Source organism: Eulemur rufifrons, chromosome 19, assembly GCF_041146395.1.
Source record: "Eulemur rufifrons isolate Redbay chromosome 19, OSU_ERuf_1, whole genome shotgun sequence".
Taxonomy (NCBI): domain Eukaryota; kingdom Metazoa; phylum Chordata; class Mammalia; order Primates; family Lemuridae; genus Eulemur; species Eulemur rufifrons.
This window is the reverse complement of record NC_091001.1, coordinates 94,605,315-94,633,187: the sequence shown is the minus strand read 5'-3', so window position 1 is coordinate 94,633,187 and position 27,873 is coordinate 94,605,315. Positions and strand designations below refer to the sequence as shown.

Here is a 27,873-nt window from a genome sequence, read left to right as displayed (position 1 = left end):
AGTGCATGGTCTAAAATAAGCAGTTCAAATGAGTCCAAGTGCAAAATATGTAATTATCTTTCCTATTACCTTATATGTACACAAGTTCTTTTAATTTTTAAAATCCTACATTTCATTCCTTTTGTTGTTTTAAAATACACATATATATATGCATTGAATTTAACAAACTAAAAGTTTTGAAATTACCATTTTAACCTACAGATTGACATTTTATGCTAGTAGGTAGTAATGGCTATTTATTTATTGGTAGGTGATTGGCCTCTATAAATTAAAAATGAAGAAGGAATGAATGAGTTTGATTTATCATCGTCTCTCTAACTCTCTTTCCCAAACTCTTTGAATCCCATGGTTCTTTTTAAAGACCTATCTTCACATCCTCAGGAATGGCTTAACGAATGTTCCACATACATGCAGTGGCCATTTTAGTGTTCATTAATTTTATGAATGATTGTTGCACATCCTCCAGGGGTTTAGAAATTGCTCCCACCATGGAGAAAAGAGTTTCTGGGTGACCACTGATCAGTATTAGCATTTATTTGCTCCAGCAACACTGATTTTCTTGCTGTTCCCTGAACATGTAGACACACTCCTCCATCAACTCTTTTTATACTTACTGTTCTCTTTGCATGAGGTGTTTTTCCTCCAGATCCACATGGTTTCCTCACCTTTTTCCATCTTTGCTCAGCTGTTACTTTGTCTTATAACTCTATAAAGGAGCTAAATCCCCACCATTTGAAGGTTTTGAGCAAATGAGGATCATAATCTAACTGATGTGTTAAAAAGATCACCCTGCCTGTTGTGATGAGGAGAAACTGAGGGTAAACAAGGGCTGAAGCGGGGGCAATTGCAATTGTCCAGCGAGAGATAATGGTGGTTCAGACCAGGTGGGTGTGGAGGTGGTGAAAAGTGGTGGGACTCAGGATGTATTTTGAAGGTAGATTCAATAGGATTTGCTGTCACTTCGAACATGGAGTGAGAGAAAAAGATAGGGATCAAAGATGCTTCTGAGGTTTTTGGCCTGAGAGACTGAAAGAATAGAATTAGTGTTTACTGCAACAAGGAATAAATATTGAGAGAAGAGTACAAAATCAGGAATTTGATTTTGTTTATGGTAGTTGAATAAATGAAATTTGACCTAGGAAAAGGTCTGGGATGGAGTTACAAAATTTGAGCGTCACTAGCTTATAAATATTATTTAAAGTCCTGAGCCTGAATGAGATCACCTGGGGAGTGTAGATAAAGCAAAGGGGCTTAGAGTTAAGCCTGGGTGTGCTCCAGTGTTCAGAAATTGAGGCGACCAGAGGGAGGCCCAGTGAAGTAGAAAAGACCCTGGAAACTGGGACTATGGAAACCAAGTAAAGAATTCCAGGAAAGAAGTGATCAGCTGCGTCAGAATGCTGTTGACAGAACACTAGGGTGGAGACTGAGAAATGACCATTGGATTTGGCAATGGAGAGGTCACTGGTGATCTTGATGAGCTGTTTTAGTGGAGTGGTGGGGAGGAAAGGCTGACTGGAGAGGGTTTAAGAGAGAATAATAAAAGAGGAAATGTGAACCTCAAATAGAGACTAATTCTTTATAGGAGATTATTTTGTAAAGTAGAACAGGAAAATGAGATGGGAGCTGAAGAAGGTTATGAAGTCAATGAAGACTTTTTAAAAATGATGTCTATATGCTGATGGGAGTGATCGACTACGGAGAAAGAAAATGGGGACATTTTTTGGGAACATGTATTTTTTTTTTTTTTTAAGAGACAGAGTCTCATTATGTTGCCCAGGTTGGACTCGACTCCTGACTCAAGTGATCCTCCCGCCTGAACCTCCTGAGTCACTGGGACTACAGATGTGAGCCACTGCCCCTGGCTTAGGAACATATCTTCTTGGATGAGTGTTTCTTCTTCTATAGTATTGTACACAGCACTAAAGGAAGACTTTTGTGTGTTTCCTTCCACACCCTCAAGCTGTCACTGGGCTACGTGCCCTCTTAGAAGCTCCCACTTAACTCTGTACTGTTATGTGTTGCCTCTATACTTACCACTTTCAAAGTATGATCCCTTGTACTTAGGTCCAGCTGTGTCTGATCTAAAGAACAACACTTAACAGGCCATGTTAGTTTTAGAGTCCTCTGGGAGCTTAACATAATACCCAAACCACACCTTTTTGGTAATCTTGGGCTATAACAGAAGGCAAGAATTATATTAGGATCTCACAAACCTCCTACCCACCATGATGAGCTATTTGTAGATCCTTAGTGGCTCTTAAATATTCTCCCAGGTGTTGGGTTGTGAGTAGCTGGCACATAATGGCATTCAGTCCTGAAGTGCTGTTAAGCTCTGAGCATCAGTACTGTTTCTCACCATTGGCATTCCTGGTGGCACAGTGGCTTCTCTGACTCTATCTGGCTTGCCTCAGCTTCGATTCTGTCCTTTAAATTCTCATTTCTGCTTTTTCTATCACAGGATTAGGCTTGTGGTGATGAAGAAATGCTCTGTCCTTAGCCAGAGGTTGATGAAAGTTTAAAGATGTTGTAAGCAGTAAAACAAACAACAAACAACTAGGCAGATGTTAGCTATCATTGTTGTCTGCTGAGCTCAAGGTTTATATTTCTGCATTTTCTAGGTTTTAAGTCAGAGTTTTAAAATCAGGGCCAGAACGTTGAAGCCAGTTGCTAGAGTGTTTACCAAAGGAACGAAAGTCATTCTATGACAAAGTCACCTGTACCTGAATGTTTATAGCAGCACAATTCACAACTGCAAAGATGTGGAAACAACCCAAATGCCCATCAATTCATGAATGGATTAGTAAATTGTGGTATATGTATACCATGGAATATTACTCAGCTATAAGAAATAACGGTGATATAGAATCCCTTTTGTTCTCCTGGAGAGAGTTGGAACCCATTCTATTAAGTGAAGTATCCCAAGAATGGAAAAACTAGCACCACATGTACTCACCAGCAAATTGGTTTCCCTGATCATCACCTAAATGCACATTTGGGAATGACACCAATTGGGTATCAGACTAAGGTGGGGGGTGGGGGGAGGGGATGGGGTATAACTACATGATGAGTGCAGTACGCACTGTCTGGGGAATGGACACGCTTGAAGCTCTGACTCGGGATGGACGGTACACGGGCAATATATATAACCTGAACTTTTGTACCCCCATAGTAAGTTGAAATAAAAAAAAAAAAAGAAAGGAGAGGTGACTTGTGGAATCATCTGTAAGAGGTGTGCATGCATGCTTATGTACATTCATTCACCTATCCATAAAAAATATTTGTAAATACTTGCTATATGTATAGATGTGTTTTGGGGCGTTTCTGCTGCTCATATTTTAAAGGAGGGAAGACAGTGAAGAGATTGGGAGCTCTTTAGTACTCACAATATGAAAAGATAGAGATCCACTCTTTAGAGTACTTCTAGAGACCATCCCTGGAGTTCTTTGTTCAAACATGTCTAAGTAAAACCTACTGTGTAAAATCCCAAGCTGAGCTGTACGCTTGCAATGAGACAGAATGGGAGATCCAGGATTCTCCCAGCTTAGCATACGTCTTTGTTGCCTTTGCAGAGGTTCCCTGGAACCCCTAGGTCTCTGCATAGCCCAGTTGGAAAGCCTCTCCTCTAGACTATAATAAAGTTTTTAAAAATGTTATTCCTTAGCCTTTCCCATCATAAAAATTGAGGGGGAAACTTTTTTCTTTTACATGAGTTTTCTCTCTTAAAAAAACTAGAAGGTGTTATTTATAGCTTAGATAAATGTTTTAAAACTCCAAATCTCTAAGCATCTTTCCTATGGAGATTAGTTCATAGAAGAAATTACTGAAAACTATTAGTTGATGATAATGATGTTAATGGACTGTCGGGAGATAGGAAAATTATTTGTGGTACCCACAGATATACTCCTTTACATGGGTAGAAGTTTGACCTTTATATATACTTCAGGAACATTATAGTATAAAGGATGGTGATATATGTCATTGGCCTTCTGGGTTATAAATATTAGTGAAGTGGTCTGATTGCTTGAGTAGAAACAAGTGAATCAAAGGGGTAGGTCTGTATTTTGGGTTTTTTAAAAAAACAATAATCATATATTCATGTATTATTTTCATACTTCTAAGAAACAAAAAGGTAATACTACTGCAGTATAATTTTATTACACATTTAAAATGCAGATTTTTAAAATTAAAATTGTGCTTTTTAGTAACTAATAATTTAAGAATTCTTTTTGATCCTCCCCTACTTTCCAACCTTCTTTTCTTGCCTGATGGTAGGAAACCCAAATTGAAGATGCCTGCATTTTGAACAGGTTGAACTTATGGCCTTGGCTATAATTGTCATTTCACAATCTATTTTTGATTTTAATCTTATTATTATACCTTTCTTTCTACAGACTGGTGAATTTTCAGCTCGTTTCCTTTTGAAGTTGCCAGTGGATTTCAGCAATATTCCCACATACCTTCTCAAGGTAAAAGTATATGATTATCAGTATGAAAATATAAATGAGCTTTTAAAATAATTATTGTACTCAATATTTATATAATTGGTTTGTCAGCATTTTGTTCAGGTGATGAATTCTACTAAACATATTTATTGCTTCAAGATCCACTGGGTTATTTTTTAGGCCGGGCACAGTGGTTCACACCTGTAATCCTAGCACTTTGGGAGGCTGAAGCAGGAGGATCGCTTGAGGCCAGGAGTTCAAGACCAGCCTGGGCAACATAGTGAGACTCCATCTCTACAAAAAATAAAAAATTAGCTGGGCTTGGTGGCGTGTGCCTGTAGTCCCAGCTACTTGGGAGGCTGAGGCAGGAGGATTGCTTGAGCCCAGGAGTTTAAGGTTACAGTGACCTATGATTGCACCACTGCACTCCAGCCTGGGCAATGGAGTGAGACCCTATCTCTAAAACAACAACAACAAAACATATCCATTGAGTTATTTTGTTACCTGAAACCTAAAATGGTAGCTTTACCAGTCATTTAGAACTGAGTTTTTTGTATAAGAAAAAATTAGTATAAGTAAATTAAACTTTGGAAAAAATCACTTTTATTTAATAATCATATTGGGATGAAAGATTTTCATAGAAATTATCTAATGTGCATTCTGTCTTTAAGTAGGATTTCATATTAACTGTGCTGTGCTAAAGGACATTTCATTTTCTTTATTTATGTCAGCAGTTGAACTCAGGCACCTTTAAACTTAGGCTGTCCTGAAGAAACCCAGAATCCAGTTAGACCTGTGTATATGACATTCTTTAAAATATATGGCAAAGTGTGGCCTGGGGTACAGCTACTTTGGGAAGGGTTCTGTAAATGCTTTGCAGAAAAGAGGTAGAATCTAAGTGATTAGGCTGTGGTTAGTGTGAGAGAAACTAAAGGTGCTAGGAGCAAGTTCTAAGAAGGAAGCTTTAAGACAAAGGCCTACATTCACCATAGATGAGGGTTTGGGGTGTGATTTAAGGTTTGACTGGCTTCCCTCTGCCTCATATTTCAACCTGTGGTGATTTAATTTCAATCTAATGTAAGAAAATTTTTTCTTTCCTAATTTGATGCTAGTATTTATAACTGTCTAAAGAGAAGATAGAATCCTTATACAGGTTTCCCTGCATATTTCAGTAATCAATAAATAATATTAGATATTAATATTGATAATGATTGGGAATATGACTTGATAGAACATACACTATTGACCATATATTTTTATTCTGAAAATGAAGTCTGACTTCAGAGTCTGAATTTTACTTTTGGTTGAGGTATATCAAAGGGTTAGATAAATCATTGGCATAAAAACTTGATCAGCAGAAAAATATTTCTGTATTTGGTAGGGTTCTTTATTTGCACAAACTCATATAAACCAAACGGGAAATGTACAAATCCTCTGCTTCTGTAGTCCACATAGCAGGAAGCAGAATCCACGTTGAATAGTCTGTAGATCAGGCATAGACCAATTTTCCCATGTCTGTTCCACTTGAGTTCAGTTGTGTACCCCTGAACCTCTCAATTGCTGTGTTTGTGGGGAGAAATAGTGGTCTCCAGAATAAAGGGGAGATTACAGAAGCGATAAAAGTGTAAGTATTCGCTTCAGTTAGTAAACCAAAGAAAGATTGTCTAATAATTGTATACTTTCTCTTAAGCAAGGGCTAGTTATTAGAATTTGCTGCTTTTAATTTTCTTAGGGTATAGTGAATACTGACTTATGTACATTTCTGTCTTTATTTTTGTCCTGAGAATTATTGAACCTAATAGTATGATGCTAAGAAAGCATTGGGTTTTGTTTTTGTTTTTGTTTTTGAAAACCGTGCTCCATAGTGAGATAGCTAAAGAAAAGGTTCAAATTGTCTGCTAAAAACTTTGTCCTCTGAACAAGAAGCACTCAGAAGCTAAGAATAATAGAAGCTTACTTGTAAACATGATGTTAGTTTGAATTAGCCTCTTAAAATAATGAGCCCGTTTTATAAAGAATATAGGGAAGTTAAAATCCTAGAGCTAGGAACCTTTTAGTAGTATACAGAAATATGTAGGAAAGTTGATGGATTCTGCTGAACTGGAAGGTTAAATAGCAATTATTTTCTGCTGACAGTGGCTATTGCAAAGAAAATCAATGTTAACTTTTCTTTGTTGGATAAGAAAAGACCACATCGTTTGCATCGTCTAAATAGTTGTTGGAGTGTCTCTAAACTAGATAGCACTAAGCCCTAGCCCAAGCCAGAAGCAGGGTTATAACCAATATACTATGACTAAAGTACATGGACTTTTACTGGCATCACTTAACATCACACAGCCCATGCATCCTGATAAAATTTAGTTCCACTATGGAGCCTGAATCATGACACTATATGGAAGTGAAGTGAGGGTGAAAAGGCTAAAATCGGTCATCTGTATCGGGAGATGAAGCTCTCATCCTTCTTCTGAAGCCACTGCGGCTGTACTGATCAGTCAGGACACAATCAGTGCATAACACAGATCACTCTGCCAAGCAGAGGCAGAGAGTAGGAATTAAGTTCAGGATATCAAGACTTGTTCAGGAGCCTACGACGGGCACAGAGTTGTAGTGAGTATCTAGGTTGTAACTATATGATGGTCTAAGCAGGTCACTGACATGGGAGAGAGCATCTAAGTGTCCTTGTGTGGTGAGAATATTCAGTGTAGGAGGTATCTCCTCGGCCTGGCATTGGCTAGCCTAAGTAGGTTACCTACTTAGAATCAATCTGCTTTCTAATCAAACCTAGGTAGCAACTGCCCGTGTTCACATGACCAGGCAGTACTGAAAAGGAGTGAATCTGACTTGATACAATATAGTAGGAAATGGCAAGAACTGTAATGAACTAGCACATATGTGCTTCATCTAAAGGCAGCAGCTGTTATACAGCTACAGAATTGTTTTCCATGTGAGAGTTTGGGCCTAGTGTTGCCAGATATGCAGATATTATTAAAAAGAGCTGAGAGACTCAGGGTTTTCTTTGATATGAAAAACAACTGCCTTTTAAGTAATAGCAGTGATAAATATTTTTAAGAAATACTGTGCAGGCTAAACAGAACACCTCTGTGTGTTGGCCATGGCCTGTGAGTTCATTTGTGACCCTTGCTCTAAAATCTAAGAGTCTTATAACCAGGTAGGCAGCAGAAGACTCTTATTCCTGTTCATTGATTGACTATGCAGTGTGATGATAAGGGAGATCTTGCTAACCCACTGGTTGACAGAAGGAGAGCCTTGAACTGGAATCCCACCCAGTATTCTAAGCCTCACCCACTATCCTGAGCTGCTTACCACAACTTCGACAGAGTGGCCAGGATGGGCTTGGCTTGTTTTTTGAGTGTAGTACACTGAAGAACATCTAAATATTGATTTGACTTAAAATGACACTAGGATTAGACAAACAACACAAAAGAAATTGTGTACAGTTGAATTGTGTATTGAGCATAATCACTGTACTCAAATACCTTATAATATAGTTGATAAGACAAAGTTAACAAGCATTAATTGAAAAATAGGCTGGGTGTGGTGGCTCATGCCTGTAGTCCCAGCTTTTCGGGAGGCTGAGGAAGGATTGCTTGAGCCCAAGAGTTGGAGGTTGCAGTGAGCTATGATGATGCCACTGCACACTAGCTGGGGCAACAGAGTGAGACTCTGTCTCAAAAAAAAAAAAAGAAGAAGAAGAAAGGAAAGGAAAAAAGAGAAATAGTTAAATGCTGATTTGTATGCTACATGTACAGTAGGCTTTAAAAAAAAAACTAAAGATTGTTATGAATTGGAATGATTAGAGAAACCTTTATGACCAAGTTTGACATTAATTAGACCTCTAAGGAGGTGGAGCTTTTCAAGGCTAGAAGGGAAGGAGGAACAGATCAGGTATGCATGATCACACAATCAATGGTAGGACTGTGTGGACATACTTATTTGGAGAGGAGGTAGTAATCCACGCTGCAAGAGATATTTCTTGTGAGAGACTAATGAGAGATAAAACAGGAAAGATAAGTGGAAAAGATCTTGAATGCTAGGAAGTTGATTTTAGATTTCATTAAGCAGGTAGTCTTAATCCCCTTGTAATTGGGTTATCATAGTAATAGCTTCCTATTTTATTTCCTTGTCCTTATTTCCTCCATGCCCAATCTTTCTGCAGTATTACTACTAGAGTAGTCTGCTTTAATCTTCTCTTGAAACCAGTAATAGTTTCTTACAGGATGCTGTTTACAGAGCCTACCCTCCCAGGCAGTGTCATTTTATACTGCTCCCTAACATGTGCTTTTAATCTGAAGCAGGCAGCCCTTCCTGCTGTCCTGCCAGTGCTGTGAGATTTCTCAATGCTGTCACTTTGCTTGTGCTCTTTCTTCTAGCTCTGAAGTCCCTACTCTTTTATTCTCTGGAGAATTCACTTAGTTGACATAAGAATAAAGAGAAGTCCAGAGAAATTCAAGTTACATGACCAAGACCAAATGTTTATTTGGAGTGGTTGACAAAATATCTAGTCTTGATTATTGACAGCTGGGGTAAGAGAGGTGCTAAGAGGTCAAGGTGGAGAGGCAGCGGAATAATGAAACCAAAGTGAGCCTTTTGAAGGAGGAAGTTTATCATGCAACTATGGGAAAGCCTGAATTTAGAAGATCTAATGGAAGAGAATTGCCATGTAGATACAAGAACAACAGGAGCTCAAAGTGGTATAAACCAAAGGTTTTTAAATGTTCATGAAGAAGGGAATGTTCAAATGCCATTGAAGGACTTAGAACCGATAAAAGACATTTGATTTGGCTATGAGGATAGAGATGGTGACAGCGGGGAGAACTCTTTAGAATGGATAGAGGCTAGATTGTTGGTGTTAATGAAGATATAAGTGATTTGGAAATTTACTCGGTGGGTATTTGACAAAATGAATTGTGGAAATGGGATGGAAACTTGAAGAACTGAAGTGATCAAGTGACATTATTAAGAAGAAAAAACTGAAATGACAGCATACTAATCAAAATAAACATAAAGAAGGTTTTTTATGAAATTGTTTTAATTCATGATATACTTGAATGTGGATAATTGTACTGATGCTCTCTCTTTGAAAAGTTTAAAGGAAATGTTGCTGGGAAAAACCCATTTCAAGTGGTGGTATTATTCTTTCATATAGTTAGGAGAAGTAGGTAGTGGCATGAGTGTTTAAAAAACGTGTGTGCTGTACTATAGTCACATTTTGTGATTTGTCATCAAAGATTGAGTAAATTTGCAGAATTTTGAAATTTGTCTTCTCACCTTCCCTTAGGAACAGGGGAGGATTTTGCATTCTCTGCACCCAGAAGAAGAGAATTAGGCTGATTAATGTCCCTAGAATTGTTTTCTGGATGAATTCTTGTATTGTCTTTTATTATTTGGAATTGTTGGAAAGTCCATTTAGTTTTACATGTTTACTAGAAAGGAAACTGGTAATTTCCCCCAAATGATCTCATTATTTAAAATCCAGCAAGCTTGTTAAGGTGGTGTACATTGATTATAATTTTTTCTCACCAGGCGTAAGACAGCAAACACTAAAAAACTCTCTGATCATTGTAAGTGAGTATAAATTCAAAGGCTGACCTTACAAAAGTTTTTCTCGAAACCACAGATTAAATGATGCCTCAGAATTTGAGACTTTCTAGTTTAGGGAATTTTTTGGATCCAATAAAGTCACACTTAATAATCAGCTTTTAAAATGAAACACTGTGTTAACCTGCTCTTGTGAAATCTGCCTTTAAAGCAAAATAACTGTCTGGTGTTTGAAAGACCATAAAGAATTCACAGGGAACCTTCATCTTCTTATCTTAAAGGAAATAGTTTCTGTCTAATCAAATAGGAGTGGGCATACTTAAAAGTAGGAATGTGTACCTGGAAGAAAGTACTGTAAAAGTAGGGTGCTGTTTATTTCTGTAATAAGTCTGATTTATCATTGCTAAATTTGAGCCAAAATTTGCATTTGAGACTTAATCACAAAGAAAGCAGTGAGATGGTCTGAACTCCACAGGGAACTACCGCCTCTTTCTTTATTAGGTAGGGGACCCATGACTGCTTTCAGTTTATTGTCCTTGTTCCATGTCCCTTCTCGAGAGAGAAGCAGGACTTAGACAAAAATATACATACTCTGGTTCAGGGGCCAGCAAACTTCTCTAAAGGGCAAGATAGTAAAATTTTAGGCTTGTGTGCCATATGGTCTCTGTCACAACTACTCAACTCTGCTGTCATAGCATGAAAGCAGCTACAGACAATATGTAAATGAATGCGTGTGGCTGGGTTCCAATAAAGCTTTATTTTCATGTTTGAGATGATGGGTATGCTAATTACCCTGATCTGATCACTATACATTATATGTATTGAAACATCACTATGTACCCCATGAATATGTACAGTTATTATTTGTCATTAAAAATATGAATTTATAAAAACAAAACAAAAAACTCTGTATTTTAGAAAATAGGCATTGGGCTGGATTTGGCCTTTGGGCAGTAGTTTCCTGATCTCTTTTCTAGGTTATGGAGGGGAGTTTTTCTTCACAAAGGCATCTGGTATATCAGAGATAGATTAGTAAAGAGATTTGGCTCAGTGAGCATGAGTGGTTTTAATACCATAGTCTCTTTGTATTTTATTACCACCTTCAACTCTGTTCATCTCCCTTTCTTCCTCCCTTCTTTCCTTCCTTTTCTGCCTTTCTTCTTTTATTCTATCTTCTCTCTTATTTATAAGTAATTTATTAATAACATATAACTTACTGAATTCTCTTACAAAGTCTTAGTTTCTCCAACTGTTAAAAAGAGGTCAGCTATTGCTATGATCTGAAAGTTTGTGTCTCTCCTCAAATTCATATGTTGAAATCCTAACCCCCAAAGTGATGGTGTTAGGGTGGGGTCTTCAGGGAGGTGATTAAGTCATGAGGGTGGAGCCCTCATGAATAAGGTTAGTACGCTTATAACAGAGACCCCAGAGAGCTAACTAGCCTAAGAACACAGTGAGAAGGCACCATCTGTGAACCAGGAAATAGGCTCTTACCAGGCACCAAATCTGTTGGTGCCTTGATCATGGACTTCCTAGCCTCCAGAACTATAAGAAGTAATTTTCAGTTTTTTGTAAGCTACCCAGTTGATAGTGTTTTTTTATGGCAATCTGAACTAAGATAGTTATGCACACCACACAGGATTGTTGGGAATATTAATGAGATAATAAATATGATGGTTCTTAAAATACTTCTGAGCTTAGACTAGGTGCAGAAAAGAAATGGTTTTGATTTTATTTAGTCATTTTAATTTGTATTTCAAATTATTGAATTTATTGTGGACTAGGAAGAAAGAATTTCTTTGAAATTAAGATAGAATTATGTTTATTACTTTACTTTTCTTCTTTCCTGATTTCCCTTACCTAGAATTTAAAACTCAAATTTTGACTTGCCCAAAATTTCCAAATATGATTTATGGTAATTCTGACAATAGTATATTTTCCTACTGAAAATGAAGAGCAGTCATACGTAGCTTCTTAGAATATAATTGGTGTAGCCATTATGGAAAAATCTATGGGAGTTTCTAAAGAAATTAAAAATAGAACCACTATATAATCCAGCAATCCCTCTTCTGGGCATATATCCAAAGGAAATGAAATCACCATCTCATAAAGATATCTACACTCCCATGTTCATTGCAGTTTTAGTCACGCTAGCCAAGAAATGGAAACAGTCTAAGTGTCCATTGATGGATGAATAGATAAAGAAACTGTGGTACATATATATGTTGGAATACTATTCATTCCTGAAAAAGATGAGATCTTGCCATTTGCTACAACATGGTTGAGAGTGAAGGACATTATGCTAAATGAAATTAGCCAGACACAGAAAGACAAATATTGTGTGATCTCACTTATATATAGAATCTTAAAAAGCAAATTCAAATCTGTGCAGAGAACAAAACAGTGGTTACCAGAGATGGGGGATGGGTGGAGGAGTGGAGGACAGAGGATGTAAAGTAGCAGATATGTTGTATGAACAAGTCTAGAGAGCTCATGTGTAACATGAAGACTGTAGGTAATAAAATTGTACTGTATCTGGAATTCATGCTAAACGAGTAGATTTTAGCTGCTTTTGCCATAAAACAAAAAAAAATTGAGTAACTATTTGAGATGATGGATATGTTAACTTGCTTCACTCTAATAACTTTTGTCTTATCTATGTGTATCTCATAACATCAGGCTATATACCTTAAATATATATTATAAAATTTATTTGAAAAAACTTTTCCTCTTTTGGTTTTCATTTATGGTTTTACAGTTTATTTTGCTTTTACTTTTTATAATGAGTTTCTGTTTTATTTTTTTCAAAATTACAATTTTAAAATGTAGGTGTATCTCAAATGATTATCGGTTGACCTACTTTGCTACCCCATCCCCATATATGGTGATAGTTCTTCAAGTACAGTCTTTCCTGCTACAGAGCATGCTTTAGTAACATGAATTAGTTTGTACACAATTGATGAATAGTAGAAGCATGTCAGTATAATCCAAAAGTTGCCATGGTTTATAGTAGATTTTTTTTAGCACATTAATATTTTGACCACTAAATAACCACAGCTAAATGCAAAGTACACTAATACAGATGAACATAGCAAGCTATGGCGGCATTTGTATTACATTATTTATTATATTATTTATTATTAGGAATATTGCATGTCATTTTAAATACATTAATATTTTTACTGGAATTCCTTTGGTTTTTATCAGTGTGTGCTTACAAAGTTGCACAGACCTTAAATGGTCTGCCCTTAACCATATTTTCCTCATAATCTTCTTATTTTTAGTGTGTAATTTACTAGAATGCAGTTTTTTTAAGTAATACACATATATATTATATTACAGCAGTGACACTTGGATTTTAAAATTTATAAGCTAGGCACCTTTAATCCTTTACACTTTCCATATATGCTGTAGGTTTTGAAATCCTCCATTCTCGTACTTTGCTTCAGGAAGTATTCCAGATTGGAGCACTACTCAGCATCTCTCTTAAACTGTGGTGCCCAGAAATAAGCACAAAACTCCAGGAAGGATTGATCAGGCCAGTATTCATTAGAACTCTGAGCTTCAACATTAATTAGTACTTACTGAGTTTGTAAAAAACCATACCTCTTCATCTTACTAATCTTGTTTTATGCAGTTGGTTTTTTAAGCCAAAGAGTAGACTAATCCCTTCATATCCACTTTTTGGAGTTGCCCTATTTTTTTCAGCCTGTTTATGGGAGAAGTATTGCAACCCATAATCCAGAAAGGAAAGTGAGGGTAGTAGCACAGTGAGAGTAACAGGAATTATGGGATGTGATCATTACAGTTGACCATTTTTTATCTGGAGCTGCTTTCCTCTATGGTGGCATTTTCTTTACTCACATCTTAAAGGTACCACCCGGCACCTGATAAAGGTTGTTCTAGTTTACTTCTGTCATTTGTTCTCATTAAACCATTTTCATCAATCAGCAGATTTCCAACTCAAATAAAAGTAAAATCTAGTTAGGGGCATAAGGTGACTGTGCAGATAATAGTGTAATGCAAATCAGAATAATTTAAGTACCATAAGGAAAGTACACAGTTCTTTAGTATGTTGGTGAGAGATTATATATGGCTGGAAAAAAGCTTTATAAAGTAGGTGACATTTGGAATGGGCCCTTTAAAGACCTAGTTTTGAAAAAGAGAAGCTAAAGAGAAAGAATGAACACTATTTCAGGTGGCAACAGTGGCACATTTGGAGAACAGTAGAATGGTCAATTTGGGCTGAATCGTAGAATATGTGTACAAATAGTAGGAGGTAAGAAAGGAAAGGCATTTTTAAAACATAATGATATAGGTTTTAAATACTCGACTCAAGGTTTCAGTGATTGTTTTTGGGTAGGGTGGTACTATTATTGGGATTGTATTAGGAAGAGAAAAATCTGCCAAAAACAATATATAAAATGATTGGAGAGGTAGAAGAAGGAAATGAGGCTTGAGTCCAAATCCGGATCTATTATGATAGTCAGGGCTCAGAGTGATGTAAAACTTAATATTAAGGCTTCAGGTGATCCATGTTTTAGATTTGCTGAAGTTTCTCTCCCTCTCTCTCTCTCTCTTTCTCTCTCATATACACACACACGTAAATACAATATATATGTACATTATATAATTATATATATCAGCTGGGGTGCTTGATTATCTAACTCAGTGATTAACCTGGAAAAATGAGGGCGAGGAAAGGATGCAGCCAGAACCTGTGGCCAGTGCTACCCAAAGCATATCTGTTTTGGTTGACAATGAGGTAAGTGCAGAATTGAGAGTGTTTAGAAACATTTAGGCAATTGACAGAATAATATGTCTGCTAAATCTACTGATAAAAATGTTGAGTTTGTATTTTCTATGTTCAGAAAAATTTTTCTTTTTTTAGTAATTCATTTTTAATGTACTTTACAAATCCATCAGTTGGTGATGGACTTGAGAGAAAAAACAACAAACAACAATTGCTCCTTCATGAACAAATGGGGTTTATTCCAGGGATGCAAGGTAGGCAAACTATTAAAAAATCAATAGTATAACTAATCATATTAACAAACTAAAAATAAAAATCCTGATCATCTCAATAGACACAGAAAAAGCATTTGACAAGATTGAACATCCATTCCTGCTAAAAATGTTTGGGAATTTAGGAATAGAAACTTCCTCAACCTGATAAAGTGCATCTGTGAAAATCCTATAGTTAATATCATACTTAATGGTGAAAGATCAAATGCTTTTTCCCTAAGATTAACAAGGCAAAGATGTTTACTGTTACCAATTCTATTTAATAGTGGAAGGCCTAGCCAGTGCAGTAAGTCAAGAAAAAGGAATAAAAGAGATTCAGCATAGAAAAGAAAAACAAAACTCTTTGCACAGATGGTAAGATTGTCTATGTCAAAAAGCCTAAGGAATCTACAAAAAAGCTTCTAGAACTAATAAGTGAATTTTGCAATGTTGCAGGATATAAGACAATATAGAAAAATCAATTTTATTTCTATATGCTAACAATAAGTAATTAGAAATTGAAATTAAAAAAATACCATTTATAATAACATATAAAATATTTAGGGATAAATCCAATAAAATATATGAAAGACCTTTATATCGAAAGCTACAAAATGTTGCTGAAACTAAAGATGATATAAACAAAAATATATCATGTTCATATGTTAGAAGACTCATTATTGTAAGATATAAGATTGTAAAATGTAAGACTCATTATCGTAAGACTGTAAGATATCAGTTCTTCCTAAATTAGTATATAGATCTGACACAATTCTAGCAAGTCAAAATCTCATCAGAAATTATAGAAATTGGCAATCTGATTCTAAAATTTTGAAATACCAAAGACCTAGAATAGCCAAAAACAGCTCTGAAAAAGAAGAACAAGATTGGAGGGCTCATGCTTCTTAACTTCAAAGACCTATTATAAAGCTATAGTAATCAAGACAGTGTGGTGATGGTCTAAAGAAGAAAATATATATCAATATAGATCAATGGAACAGAGTTCAGTATTCAGAAATAGACCCACACATACATGGACAATTGATTTTTTTTTTTTTTTTTTTTGAGACAAAGTCTCACTCTGTTGCTTGGACTAGAGTGCCATGGCGTCAGCCTAGCTCACAGCAACCTCAAACTCCTGGGCTCAGGTGATCCTCCTGCCTCAGCCTCCCAGGTAGCTGGGACTAAAGGCACATGCCACCATGCCTGGCTAATTTTTTCTGTTTTTAGTTGTTTGGCTAATTTCTTTCTATTTTTAGTAGAGACGGGGTCTCGCTCTTGCTCAGGCTGGTCTCGAACTCCTAAGCTCAAGCAATCCTCCTGCCTCGGCCTCCCAGAGTGCTAGGATTACAGGCGTGAGCCATTGCACCTGGCCTGGACAATTGATTTTTTAACAAAAGTACAAAGCCAATTCAGAGGAGAAAGGATAATCTTTTCAACAAATGGTGCTGGGACAATTGAATATATGTATATTAGAAAAAGAAACAAAGAAGCTTCAATCCATGCCTTGACTCAAGTAAAATTAAAGGCAAAACGGATTCTAGACCTCAAAGTAAAACCTAAAACTACCAGACTTCTAGAAGAAAACATTTGGTAAAATCTCAGTAAAGTTGTTATTTTTTTAAAATCTGAGTTCTAATTTCACATACACTAAATATTAACAGAAGTAACACACATAAACAGGAGCTCTTTGGGGTTCTCAAGACTTGTAAAAAAGAGTCCTGAACAGTTTGAGAACTGGTACTTGTAGACTTTGTGGCCAATTGTATTTCATAGTGGATTCAGAGCAATATATATACATTTCCAGGATTGTTACCTGCTTAATAAAACTTCTCCTGCATTATCAGTAATGATCCTTGTGTTGAAAAGGTATTGTCAGCTCATACCAATGTAGAGTAAAGCTGAAATCTTCAGAAAAATTAATCCTACTCATAAGCTGCCCTCCTTTAGGGTTTAGGAAATGTATCATCAGTTTAGATACATTTGATGAAGATTGGAGTAGAGAAATCTGAAGTGCTTGTCCCTTGGGTTTCTTATGTCTGCCATTCTGTGTTATGACTCACAGCCACCTACATATTGAAGGCCTGTGTGGTTTAATGTCACCACTAGCATTTAGAGAGGGACTTTGGTCCGAATCTTGCCATTGTTAGAGACGGCAGTGCTGCATGTTTACATTCAATCCTCACAGCCACTCTATAAGGTGGCACAGTGGATGTTTGTTGTTTTTGTCTGCCTAGCATCTCCCTTTATCTTTTTCTTGTAATAGTATCTCATGCCCATGTTCTTTTCCCCACTTCATCCGTGTGATTCTGGTAGGGCTGTTCATCACAGTTCCCCTATCGCCTGGCAGGGATTAAGTTAGTCTGAGAACTGGATGTGTGATCCAAGCTTGCTCAGTCACAGTCCTTCCTAGGACATTGAAAAACTGATGCAGAAAGGGAAAGATCTTTTTTCTTTGCTGAAATGTTTATAAGCTGGATGAATTGACTCCAGGACTATCACGCAGGAAAAGCCTCTAGATAGCACTGTCCAGTAGAAATATAATGTAAGCCACATATGTAATTTAATATTTTCTAGTAGCCATATTAAAAATAACTGAAATTAATTTTAATAATGTTTCATTTAACCTATTATACTCAAAATATTATTTTAACATGTAATAAAAATTATTAATGACATATGTATATATGTATTTGTACTAAGTCTTTGAAATCTGGTGTGTATTTTACTCATTACCACCTCTCAATTCATTCAGACTAATCACATTCCAAATGCTTAATAGCCACACTTGGTTAGTGGCTACCATATTGAACAGTTCGGCTCTGTACAGTGGGAGTAAAGGAAGCCAACACAGAAAAAGAAGCAAAGATGAGAGATAAAGATTTGGAGAGAGAGAGAGTACTGTCAGTGGTAAGGCTTTTGGTTTCAGTCCTTGAGGTTTGAGGAACTATTTTGGCTTAAGCTCCTATAACCATCTGTTCTTTGGAGTCTCTGAGCCCCTCTCATAGTTTTCTAATAAGTAACCTTTTTTATATGAGTATGATTTGGGGTTTTTGTCAATAATGAGAAAAATCTTTACTCATACACTAAGGCATTATTGTCCTCATTTTTTTAAGATGAAGAAATTTAAGCTGAGAAAAGGTAAATGGGTTGGCCAGAGTTATCCTAACTATATATGGCAGGGCCTAAATTTTAGTCCCAATCTGTCTCACTCAAAAGCCCACACTCTTTCTACCACAGGGGATTGCCATGGAAGCTACCTGTAGAACAGGCCCTTGTTGCTGCATGAAGGGATGGAATTTCAATGCCTAGCATAGTTCTTTCTAGCCTCTGATACAAAGGAATTGTGAAAATACTTATTTTTTTTATAGGAACTTTTTGGTAGGGACCCATAGTAGTTCTGTCAACATATTTTACCTCCTGCCATTTCTAAAAAAACGACTTCAGCAAGTCACTTGCTGAAGTCACTTAGTTCAGTACTGCATATCTTGTGGGCACCTGCATGCTGTCTTGTAGGCTGGTAGAGTAATCTAATCTTGTTTCATTTGAAATATATTGGCATGTCCAGGAAACTTTATTAGCACCTCTAAACAATTACGTCATTAAAGAGCTAGACTTAGAAGGCTTGTTAAGGCTGTGTGAGATCTGTTTTCCAAACCGAATAAAGTTAAGCATGTTCCATGATAATTTTAGAACAATTCAGTCTTTTCTAGTTGCTGTAACTGAAGTTGCAAATAACTGGAAATCAACATGAGGCTATTCTTTTTGTTTCTCAGAATCATCCTTTTGAATGATTCCTGTACTTTAGTGTTCAATGGATAACTGATCCATTTTAGAAAACTGTCATAAACCCATATACTTGAGAATTAACATGAATGACGCTGAAGTTTTATGCTAGGGCACCCAGGCAATCCATAATTGCAGTAAAAAAATGTATACTTGATGACACACAGCTAAAAGTTCAACTTCATTTATTTACCTCATTAGCACACTATCAGAAGTTTCATTATTAGACAATAATATAACAAATCAAAGTAGTTTAACTTTAGTAGCCAGTGTAACAGAAAGCTACCCCAAATTAAAAGCTACAAAGAAGGAATGCTGACTTGTTTATAAGTGTGAGGTCTGAACCTGCTACCACTGTCACCTTTTCTTACTTGAAAATTCCATTCATGCCTCTTTTATGCCATGTATTAAAATTTTTTTAAAAAAGATACCAGGTTTACATTGAGAATCTTCTCATTCATGGTCTTGTCAGAGTGTTCTTCTCGCTCACAGGTGCTATGACTGGCAGCCAATTCTCAACACCATAGGAACTCTGCTCATGAGGTCCTGGCCATGACAGGAGCCACCCCTCGGGTCTGGTTCTCTAATCTCATCTCTATTTTTCTAAACCTCGATAGGCTGGTTCTTTCCTTTCTTAGATGAAGAAAAGGAAACAACATCCATACATACACCCAGCTTGGAAGGGTTTCTGGAGTAGCTGACAAAGTGCTGTTTCTTGACCTGGGTTATTCTTTCAAGGGTGTCTGTCTTTTAGCAATTCACTAAGATGTATATGTAGTTTTCAGTATTTATGTTTTATTTTGCAAATGTAAAATAATTTTAAAAAGCAATATATTGAATGTAAAAAGGAATTATATTTTCTATTTGCCCTGCCTAGTTTTGCCTTTCACTAAGAAACACAGGGCCATGAAATCTATAATATTTAAGAAAATCTCCTTCAAAGCCATCCTTGTAAAAGATCTATCCATCTATTCAATAATTTTTATTGAATTGTTACTTTGAGTCGGGCATTGTACTTGATGCTGAGGATATATATAGTGGTAAATATAATAAATGTGGTCTGTGTCCTCACTGTACTTGTTAGTCGTATCAGTAAAACCACAGGTTAAAAGGCTATTTACTCTTTAGTATACTGTTTGGGAGTATTATCAAGGAATTTAAGTTTATATCCTGAATTCATTAACATTCTTCTTGGTAGACATTTATCAATAGATATTATATTAGTTATCTATTGCTGCATAATACATTATTTAAAACTTAGTGGCTTAAAACGGTAAATATTCATTACCTCACAATTTTTCTGGGTTAGGAATTTGGGAGTGAGTTAGCTGATAGACTCCAACTTAATGTCTCTGAGGTGGTTGCAGTCAGAATGTTGGCAGTGACTGTAGTCATCTGAAGGGTCAGCTGGGCCTGGAGGGCCTACTTTCCAGATGGCTCACTCACATGGCTGTTGTTAGGAGGGCTCAATTCCTCATCTCACGGGCCTCTCCGTAGACTGCTTGAGTGTCTTCACCACGTGGCACCTGTCTTCCTCCAGAGCAAGCAATCCAAGAAAGAGTGAGGAAGGAGGAAGCCACAGTGCTTTTTATGACTTAGCGTCTGAAGTCATACAATGTCACTTCCTTTTATTTACTTCATTAAAAGTTATCTAAGTCCAGCCCACACTTAATGGAAAGAGAATTAATGTTCACCTCTTGAAGGTAGGAATATCAAGGAATTTGTGGACATATTGTAAAACCACCACAGGTATTAAGTAGATAGGTAGAGAGAGAGAAAGATAGATGGGTAGATACTATTAAATAGTATCCAAAAGCTCACGAGTGTTATATTGTCCCTGTAGCTCTCTACTTACATCAGTTTTATACTCTAGTCATACTAAATAGTTAACCTGAACACATCTTATACTTTCTTCATTTCTTGTATTTCTCAATTTCAAATACTCTACATTACAATTTCTACCTGTTGAAATCTTACTCATCAGATGGAGCCTTATACAACTGTCACCTCTAGGAAGAATGAAAGTTTGAGCAAAGGCCTAGAGATTGATAAATTTGAATTCTGTTCAAGGAAAAGCAAGATTGTTAAGTGTGGAATGTCAGATTGAAGGGTTTGGACTTCATTAGTACATGCCAGAAAGTCATGTAAAGTTTTAAAACGGAAGCAAGGTGCAGAGTGGTACCTTAAGATTTCACTGGAGAAGGCACATGGAGGGAAGGAGCACAGGGTAAAGGAGACTACAAAAGACTAAAAATGAAGCGACCCACAGATAGCAGCACAAATAGGAAGGGAGGGCTGATGTTTATAGGAGGTTAAGCTCCTTATGGCAGAATTGGTGTAATTCACCTTTGTATTTCCTTATGTTCAGGCACAGTGACCTGAACACAGTATTAGCATATACTCAGTAAGAATTTTATTTTAAGGAAAATAAATAGATAAATATGTGTGTATGTGATTTCATGATAATGTAGATGAGTTCTTATATCATTTGAGTGGACCCTACTTTTTCTGGTTTTTTTTTTTAAAGAAACATTATGATCCATAATTACAGCAATTAAAATCTTAAATCTTAAAGGAAACATAATTCTAGAACTCATTCTATTTTTATTCAGTACATATATTTTACTCAGTATGATGAGACTAGCATAATAAAGAATAGAAACAGACTTCTGATTATGTAATAGCCTGCAATTATTTTTATGGCCATTTCATTCCAATCTTCTTATGCAATATTTACAATGTACATGTGTAGCAAGGGCACAAAATGCAAGTTCTAACAATCTTAACCATAAATCAGAATCAAGTCACGCAATGTAATATTTGTGAACTGCCTTGGCTGATGCAGACAACCTTTGTTAAGAATACATAAAATACTGTGGTAGATTTCAGATTTTAAATTCTAAAACTTAATTATCCACACCCCGTAATTAAGAATTCCACCAAGACAATTTTATATTAGTTTAATTGTGAAGATGGTAAAAAACTCTTGTGTTATAATTTGAAAAAAACAAAATGTTTTAATATTGTATGAGTGTGATGAGAATTTCAGCAGATTATGACTACAAAAGATTATGATTCAGCCTGAAAACATAACCTATGGAAAATCATCAACTATGCAGAATGAGCTCTTCCAGATGACAGATCTTACTAAGAAAACCTGCCAATGAAAGATAGAGAATGCTAGAAGAAAAAGAATCCCGTTGACTTTCAACATATGGCCCCGACACTGACATATCTTATAGTTTTTAGTGAATAGCAACCCAAAATAACTGGGTTGATAAAAACTAAAAAAATGAGTGCATGAATTTAAAAACTTCTGCTCTGATTTTTTTCCCACTTTTATTTCAAAGGACATTTTAATGGAAAGTAAGTGTATTTGCATGTGTGTATGAGAGTAATGAAGGGGGAGTACATCTTAATTACATTTTCCCCTTTCGGGGTAATAGAGACCCCTAGCACACTGAAAATAAAGACAGCTATCCATGTAAATTTACACATTAGTGAGAAAAGTTCCTTCATCATCTATTATCCTCATTATAGGTTCTCTCAGCTACATACTTCCTGCATTTGTTCTTCTCGTCCTTTCTGTTCTCTCCAAGTATCTTTCTTTTTATTCCCTTCTTTAGTTCACTCCTTTCAATAACTGCTTAAAAAGAAAGGGGACACTGAAGATTATCTGGTGTACTTCTTGGTATTAGGTAGATTATATAATATGTCTGAATGTTCTGACCCTCTCTCATACTGATTTTCACTTTCATTCAAGTAGTGGATAAATGCAGACACACAATAATGTCAATATTCCAGCTCTGCCACTTAACTATTTTTGTGCCTTCGTTTCCTCATCTGAAAAAAAAATGAGGCTATAACTACCTTCTTCCAAGAGTGGCTGTAAGATTGAGTTAATACATGTAACTGGTTATGTCAGTGACTACCACAGAGCTCTTGTCAAATGTTATCTTATTATTCCTGTGACTATGATTGTTATAAAAATTAATTCTTAAAATAACAGGACAAATATTTACTAATTACTATGATTTACACAACAAATTCAAGCTCAGGTGTTACATGGAATAAACTTAAAAGATTTAGATCTACTCTTAGGCACAGTTTCAAATAGCTTCATTAAACCTAGCTATAATCAAATAACTTTTTCACTCTAGTTTTCCTTTTTGCTCTGAGAGAATCTTTTAGTTTGCCCAATAGCTTAATAGTGTCTGTTTCTGCCTGCTCTGGGGTGCTGTGAAAGTGATCCCCTTTGTTAGCTAACCTGACAAATTTTTATCCATGAGAGCTCCTCCTCCAATGTCCATGCATGTCTCTTTTTCCATGGAGACAAGCTACTTTGTAATCTCTCACCTCCAATGGCCATACCTTGGCTCTCTTCAGAAATCCCCAGGAAAGTTTTTATTTTGTTCAGTAGGCAAAGAAGCATCGTTCCTGACTCTCCTATCCCCAGCTCCAGCAAAAGCTCTCTTACTACTGCAGTCTTAGAAATACCTTCCTTATCAATCTTAACTTGTCAACAACTTGGCTTTGCACTGAAAGATATTTTCTTAAAGAGGTTATGCATTCCTCTCTTTATATGGACATTTAAAACCATGAGAACAAAACAGTGTTTCATTTGTAAAGTTCATTGAACTTTACTCTCAAGTAAAGTTACACTCATGATTTGTGCTATTTAGGTTTTGTAAGCCATACCTTAAAAAAAAAAAAAAAAGATGTTAAAGTTAAGTCCTGAGCAAAAGCTCAATTTCTTAGGTTATAGCAGCAGCACACCTACTATCACTTACTATGTAACTTTGACAAGTTGTTCAACCTCCCTTAAGCCTTCCTTAATTATAAATGAAAATAAGATTTGTCCCAAATGTTACATTACTAGAGGGTTCTCCCTTCTCTCCATGTGCCCCATCCCAATTACAACTTTCTTTCTCCCTCCAAAAATAATCACTGCCTTGACTGTTAGGAAGAAACCCTTGAAATTTTTAATGTTTTTATTACCCAAGTATGTATCCCTCAACTGCAGTTGAGTCTTACCAATTGTTCTAAATTTGATATATCTGTTAAGTCTCTCTTCATCTACAGGTTCTTCCTCTATTCCTTTCTTTTTCTAATAGTTTTTTAATGAAGAACCCAGGTCATTTACTTATAGTTTCCCACGGTCTAGAGTTTGCTGACTGCAGACTCATTGTGCAGTTCAGCATGTTTCTATGTATTTCCTGCAAATTGGCAGCTGGATTGAAAGGCTTAATCAGATCTGGGTTCAATTCCTTTGGTAAGATTACGAGGGGTACTGTGTTTTTTTATCCAGAGGTACATAGCGTGTGGTTGTCATTCTTTTTGTGATGTTAGCAACTATTGCTACTTAATACCTAGATCCATTAATTGATCAGAAGTTGCAAAATGGTGATACCATAATTTTATCATTCTTTTTTCATCTATTTGCTGGAATAATTTTATAAGGAGATGCTTCCCCCTTATCTATTATTTGGTTATCTAGTACAATTCATATCAGAAAGACAAGATAAATGTGTAATTCTTTTTATTTGCTCAGTTTTCAAGATAAAGAATTGATCTGTCATCCTTCGAATTTGACTGATTAGTTATATATTTAAATTCATTTTGAACTCATGATTTTAAATATATTTGATACATTTCAATTTATTGCAGTTATTACCCTTATTGAAATTCAGATGGTCCAATCTTTGGCCGTAGTCTCTTCGAGTTAGCTCCTGAGTCCTTTTGACATAACCCAAGTAGTCTTTATCTGGTATGTCAAGATGTTTGAAATTCTTCTTGTGTATTTCTTCACCCAAATGTGAAGCCAACAATTTTTCCAAAAAGCCCTGGGTTTCTTTAATGGAAAATGTTTAACTGTCACAATCCTAGGCTTTTGGGATGCTCATTGTCACTGGGTTTTTGTTTCTAGGTCTTTTCATGGTACAGAGTTAGAAAATATATATTCAACATGTTAAAGGAACTTTTTATTATAGAAAATTTTGAACATATTCAGAGGTAGAGAGAATACTATACTGTACCATCATGTAGCCCATTACCTAATTTTAATAATTATCACAATGCTAATCTATTTTAACTCTATCCTCTTCCTTTCCTACCCCCCAAACTGGATTATTTTGAAGAAAATTCCATACATCATGTAACTTCATCTGTAAATACTTTAGCTTATATTCAGTTTTTAATGCCACCCTCTGTCATCTCTTCTCCTCCCTTCTGAGGTTGAGTCCTCTGGTATTGACCTGGCTCTGCCACTTAGCAGGTATAACTTAAATGTTCTAATCCTCCATCTTCCCATTTCTCAAGGGAGGGACTCTTCTAGGTGATCTCCAAGTTTCTTACACCCTTAACAACTGTTCTTTTTCTTTTTTTTAAATAGAAATGTTTACTTTTTTTGTTTTTTTTTTTTAAATAAATACATGCTTATTGTAAAAAATGTAATGAGTTTAAATGTCTGTAAAATAGAAAGGGAAAAACCCATAAAAATACCATCCCCTAGAATTGACTATTATTAATAATATATTCATCAATTCAGACTCTCTTGGTAATTTTCATAATTGGCTTCTTTGAGTTAACCATATATTGTGGACTCACATCATTCTTAGAAAAAAAGTCTATAGGATTCAGGACTCCATTAAATGAACGTGTCATAATTTAACTAATAGATTCCAGTGCTAGATATTAAGATTGTTTTTAATATTTTGGTGGGGATAGGGACTGTTGTAAAGAGTGCTGCAGTAAACATCCATGAACACACATGCATATATCTAATTTAGGATAAAGTCTTAGAAGTGGTATTGCTGGGTCAAAGAATATCCAAGAGTTTATGTATATAAATGTAAATATGCTTATATTTTTTTTATATATTTACATTTTTTTTTTTACTCCCAGAAGATTCTATCAGTTTACACTTACTCTAATTTTTATTATTAGTGCTGTAAGGAAATTGCTGGGACCATTAGGAATTGGGATAGGGGACAGTTCATACAGAATAGATACGGATTTCTTTGTGATAGATTGCCATTCCCTTACCCAGGGTTTTTTTAACCTCAGCAGTATTGACATTTTTGCCTAGACAATTCTTTGTCTGGGGCTGTCATGTGCATTGTAGGATGTTTAACAGCATTCCTGGCCTCTACCCATTAGATGCTAGTAGAACTACCCCCTGGCCCCAGTCATCACAACCAAAAATATCTGCAGACTTTGCCAAATGTCCCCTATAGGGCAAAATTTCCCCTGGTTGAAAAACATTGAATATTTCTTCATTGAAAAGATATAGAGAGTTCTTTAATTCTGAGAAAAGGGGATCTAGAACCAGGACTTATGGAGCAAAATCTAAATTTGTGTGTGTGTTTGTGAATAAAACAGGATTTTTATTTCCCTAACCCCTACCTAAGAAATAGTGCCATGTTATACTATTGATAAATCTTCAGTAGACTGATTTTCCTTTCTGGGTACTCTTTTAGTCTCTTTTTTCTTTTCTGACCTCCATAGCATTAGTAGGGGTAAGGGAAGATGAAAAGTGTGAAATACTTATGGAAGGGAATGGTCACTCAAGCAGACAAAGACCAGTGGAAGGTGCCTGATCACCCCCAGAGACTCTCCATTAATTTAGGTGAATTTGGATTTTCAGGCTTTTGTTTGAGGTGTAAATTTTCCTTGGCAATAGTAAGCTTTATGTATGCTTTTAATGTACATTTAACTAAAGCGATATTTAATTAAAGAAGTCTATACTTCCATCAAGGTTTTTTGGGACTGGGGGGTTTAATAAAGACCAGGAAAAAGAAGGACAATTTTTGAAGGACATGCCCAGGGTTATCACAGATTTGTTGAGCTCAAGGACCCTTGGGAACATACCTGCTCTGAACCCTGAAGGTTTTCTATCCTACAAAGTCTTAGTAAGCCAGCTGTTGCCCTTGCCTTCCTCCATTTTTGATACAAAGTGCATCCAATATAGCTAACACAAGTTCTAACAAGCAAGCCTTTTTCCTTGATCTCAATGGAAACTGGATCTAGCAGAGTATGCAGGGACACATGTTGTCTGGATTGGACCGCACCTCTTTGTAAAAGCTGAGAAAGCTGTTTTGTAAAAGGTAAAAGATTTATATTATCCGAAGAGAAACCAGAATATTAAGTGAACTGTTTTGTTTTGAGGTCCCCCGCAGCCCCCCCGCCGTTGGTTTTTTGTTTGTTTGTTTTAAATGCAGATTTAACTGAGCCTTTAGGCTCCTAACAAGTTAGTAATGGAACTGTATTAACTTTGGGGCCCTACCTTTGTAGTAAACAGTAGCTCCCCAGTACATAATGCCACTCCTTTCCATGCAAGGAAAATTTGTATTTAGGTAGGAAAGGATCAAAGTAAGGTTAAATTTCAAATTATAGCTACTATAAAAACAAAGACTTATGCACTGACGTGTGCGTGTGTGTGTGTGTGTGTGTGTGCGTGCATGCATGCATGTAGTGTATCTTTTTAGGGACCATCACCTGCTTTTGCTTATTGTACAAGTTTCATGTGTTACAGTTTTTGATAGATATGGAAAATCATTTTAACTAATTGTTCAATGCATTATGTAGCATTTGCTACTTGTATGTCAGAAGTCACTGTGAGTAGGCAGCTAATTCAAATTGAGTGTTTTTTAGATTCCTAAAACTATAATAGAATTATTATTTCACTTCATTTGAATAAACCTCTATACTTCCATATTGTCTCATGTATTTTTCCTCTTTTCTGTATAGTTTATTTTATATTGTATATGTTGGGTCTTATGGATTATTAGATTTAATTAAAATCTTTTGAGGTAGAAAATTTTATCCCTGTTTTTGTAAAATTTTAGATTAAAAATTTTTGTGGTACTATCTCCTGTTTCAGTAATTTAATATACAGTGTATTTGAGATCATTTAAATCCTAGGTGACCACTTAATATTTTTTTTTTTTTTCATTAATAACAATTTAATTTTACAGAATCAAAGAGTCTAACAGTATATCTTGTTAGATACAGTATGTCCTCATAATGTATACATTATTTCTTGTACAATGATATGAAATAATATGGGAAATATTCATGATAA

At 35.8% G+C, this 27,873-nt stretch overlaps 1 protein-coding gene across 3 annotated transcripts in view; it reads left to right on the top strand.

The window, feature by feature from the left end:
* Positions 1-27,873, top strand: part of BABAM2 (BRISC and BRCA1 A complex member 2) — a 395,148-nt gene that overhangs the window by 133,759 nt on the left and 233,516 nt on the right. For all 3 annotated transcript variants that reach the window (XM_069494165.1, XM_069494164.1, XM_069494163.1), the window contains exon 6: positions 4,392-4,466. In XM_069494165.1, coding sequence (XP_069350266.1) covers positions 4,392-4,466 — 75 coding nt within the window. The remainder of the gene's footprint in view (positions 1-4,391; positions 4,467-27,873) is intronic.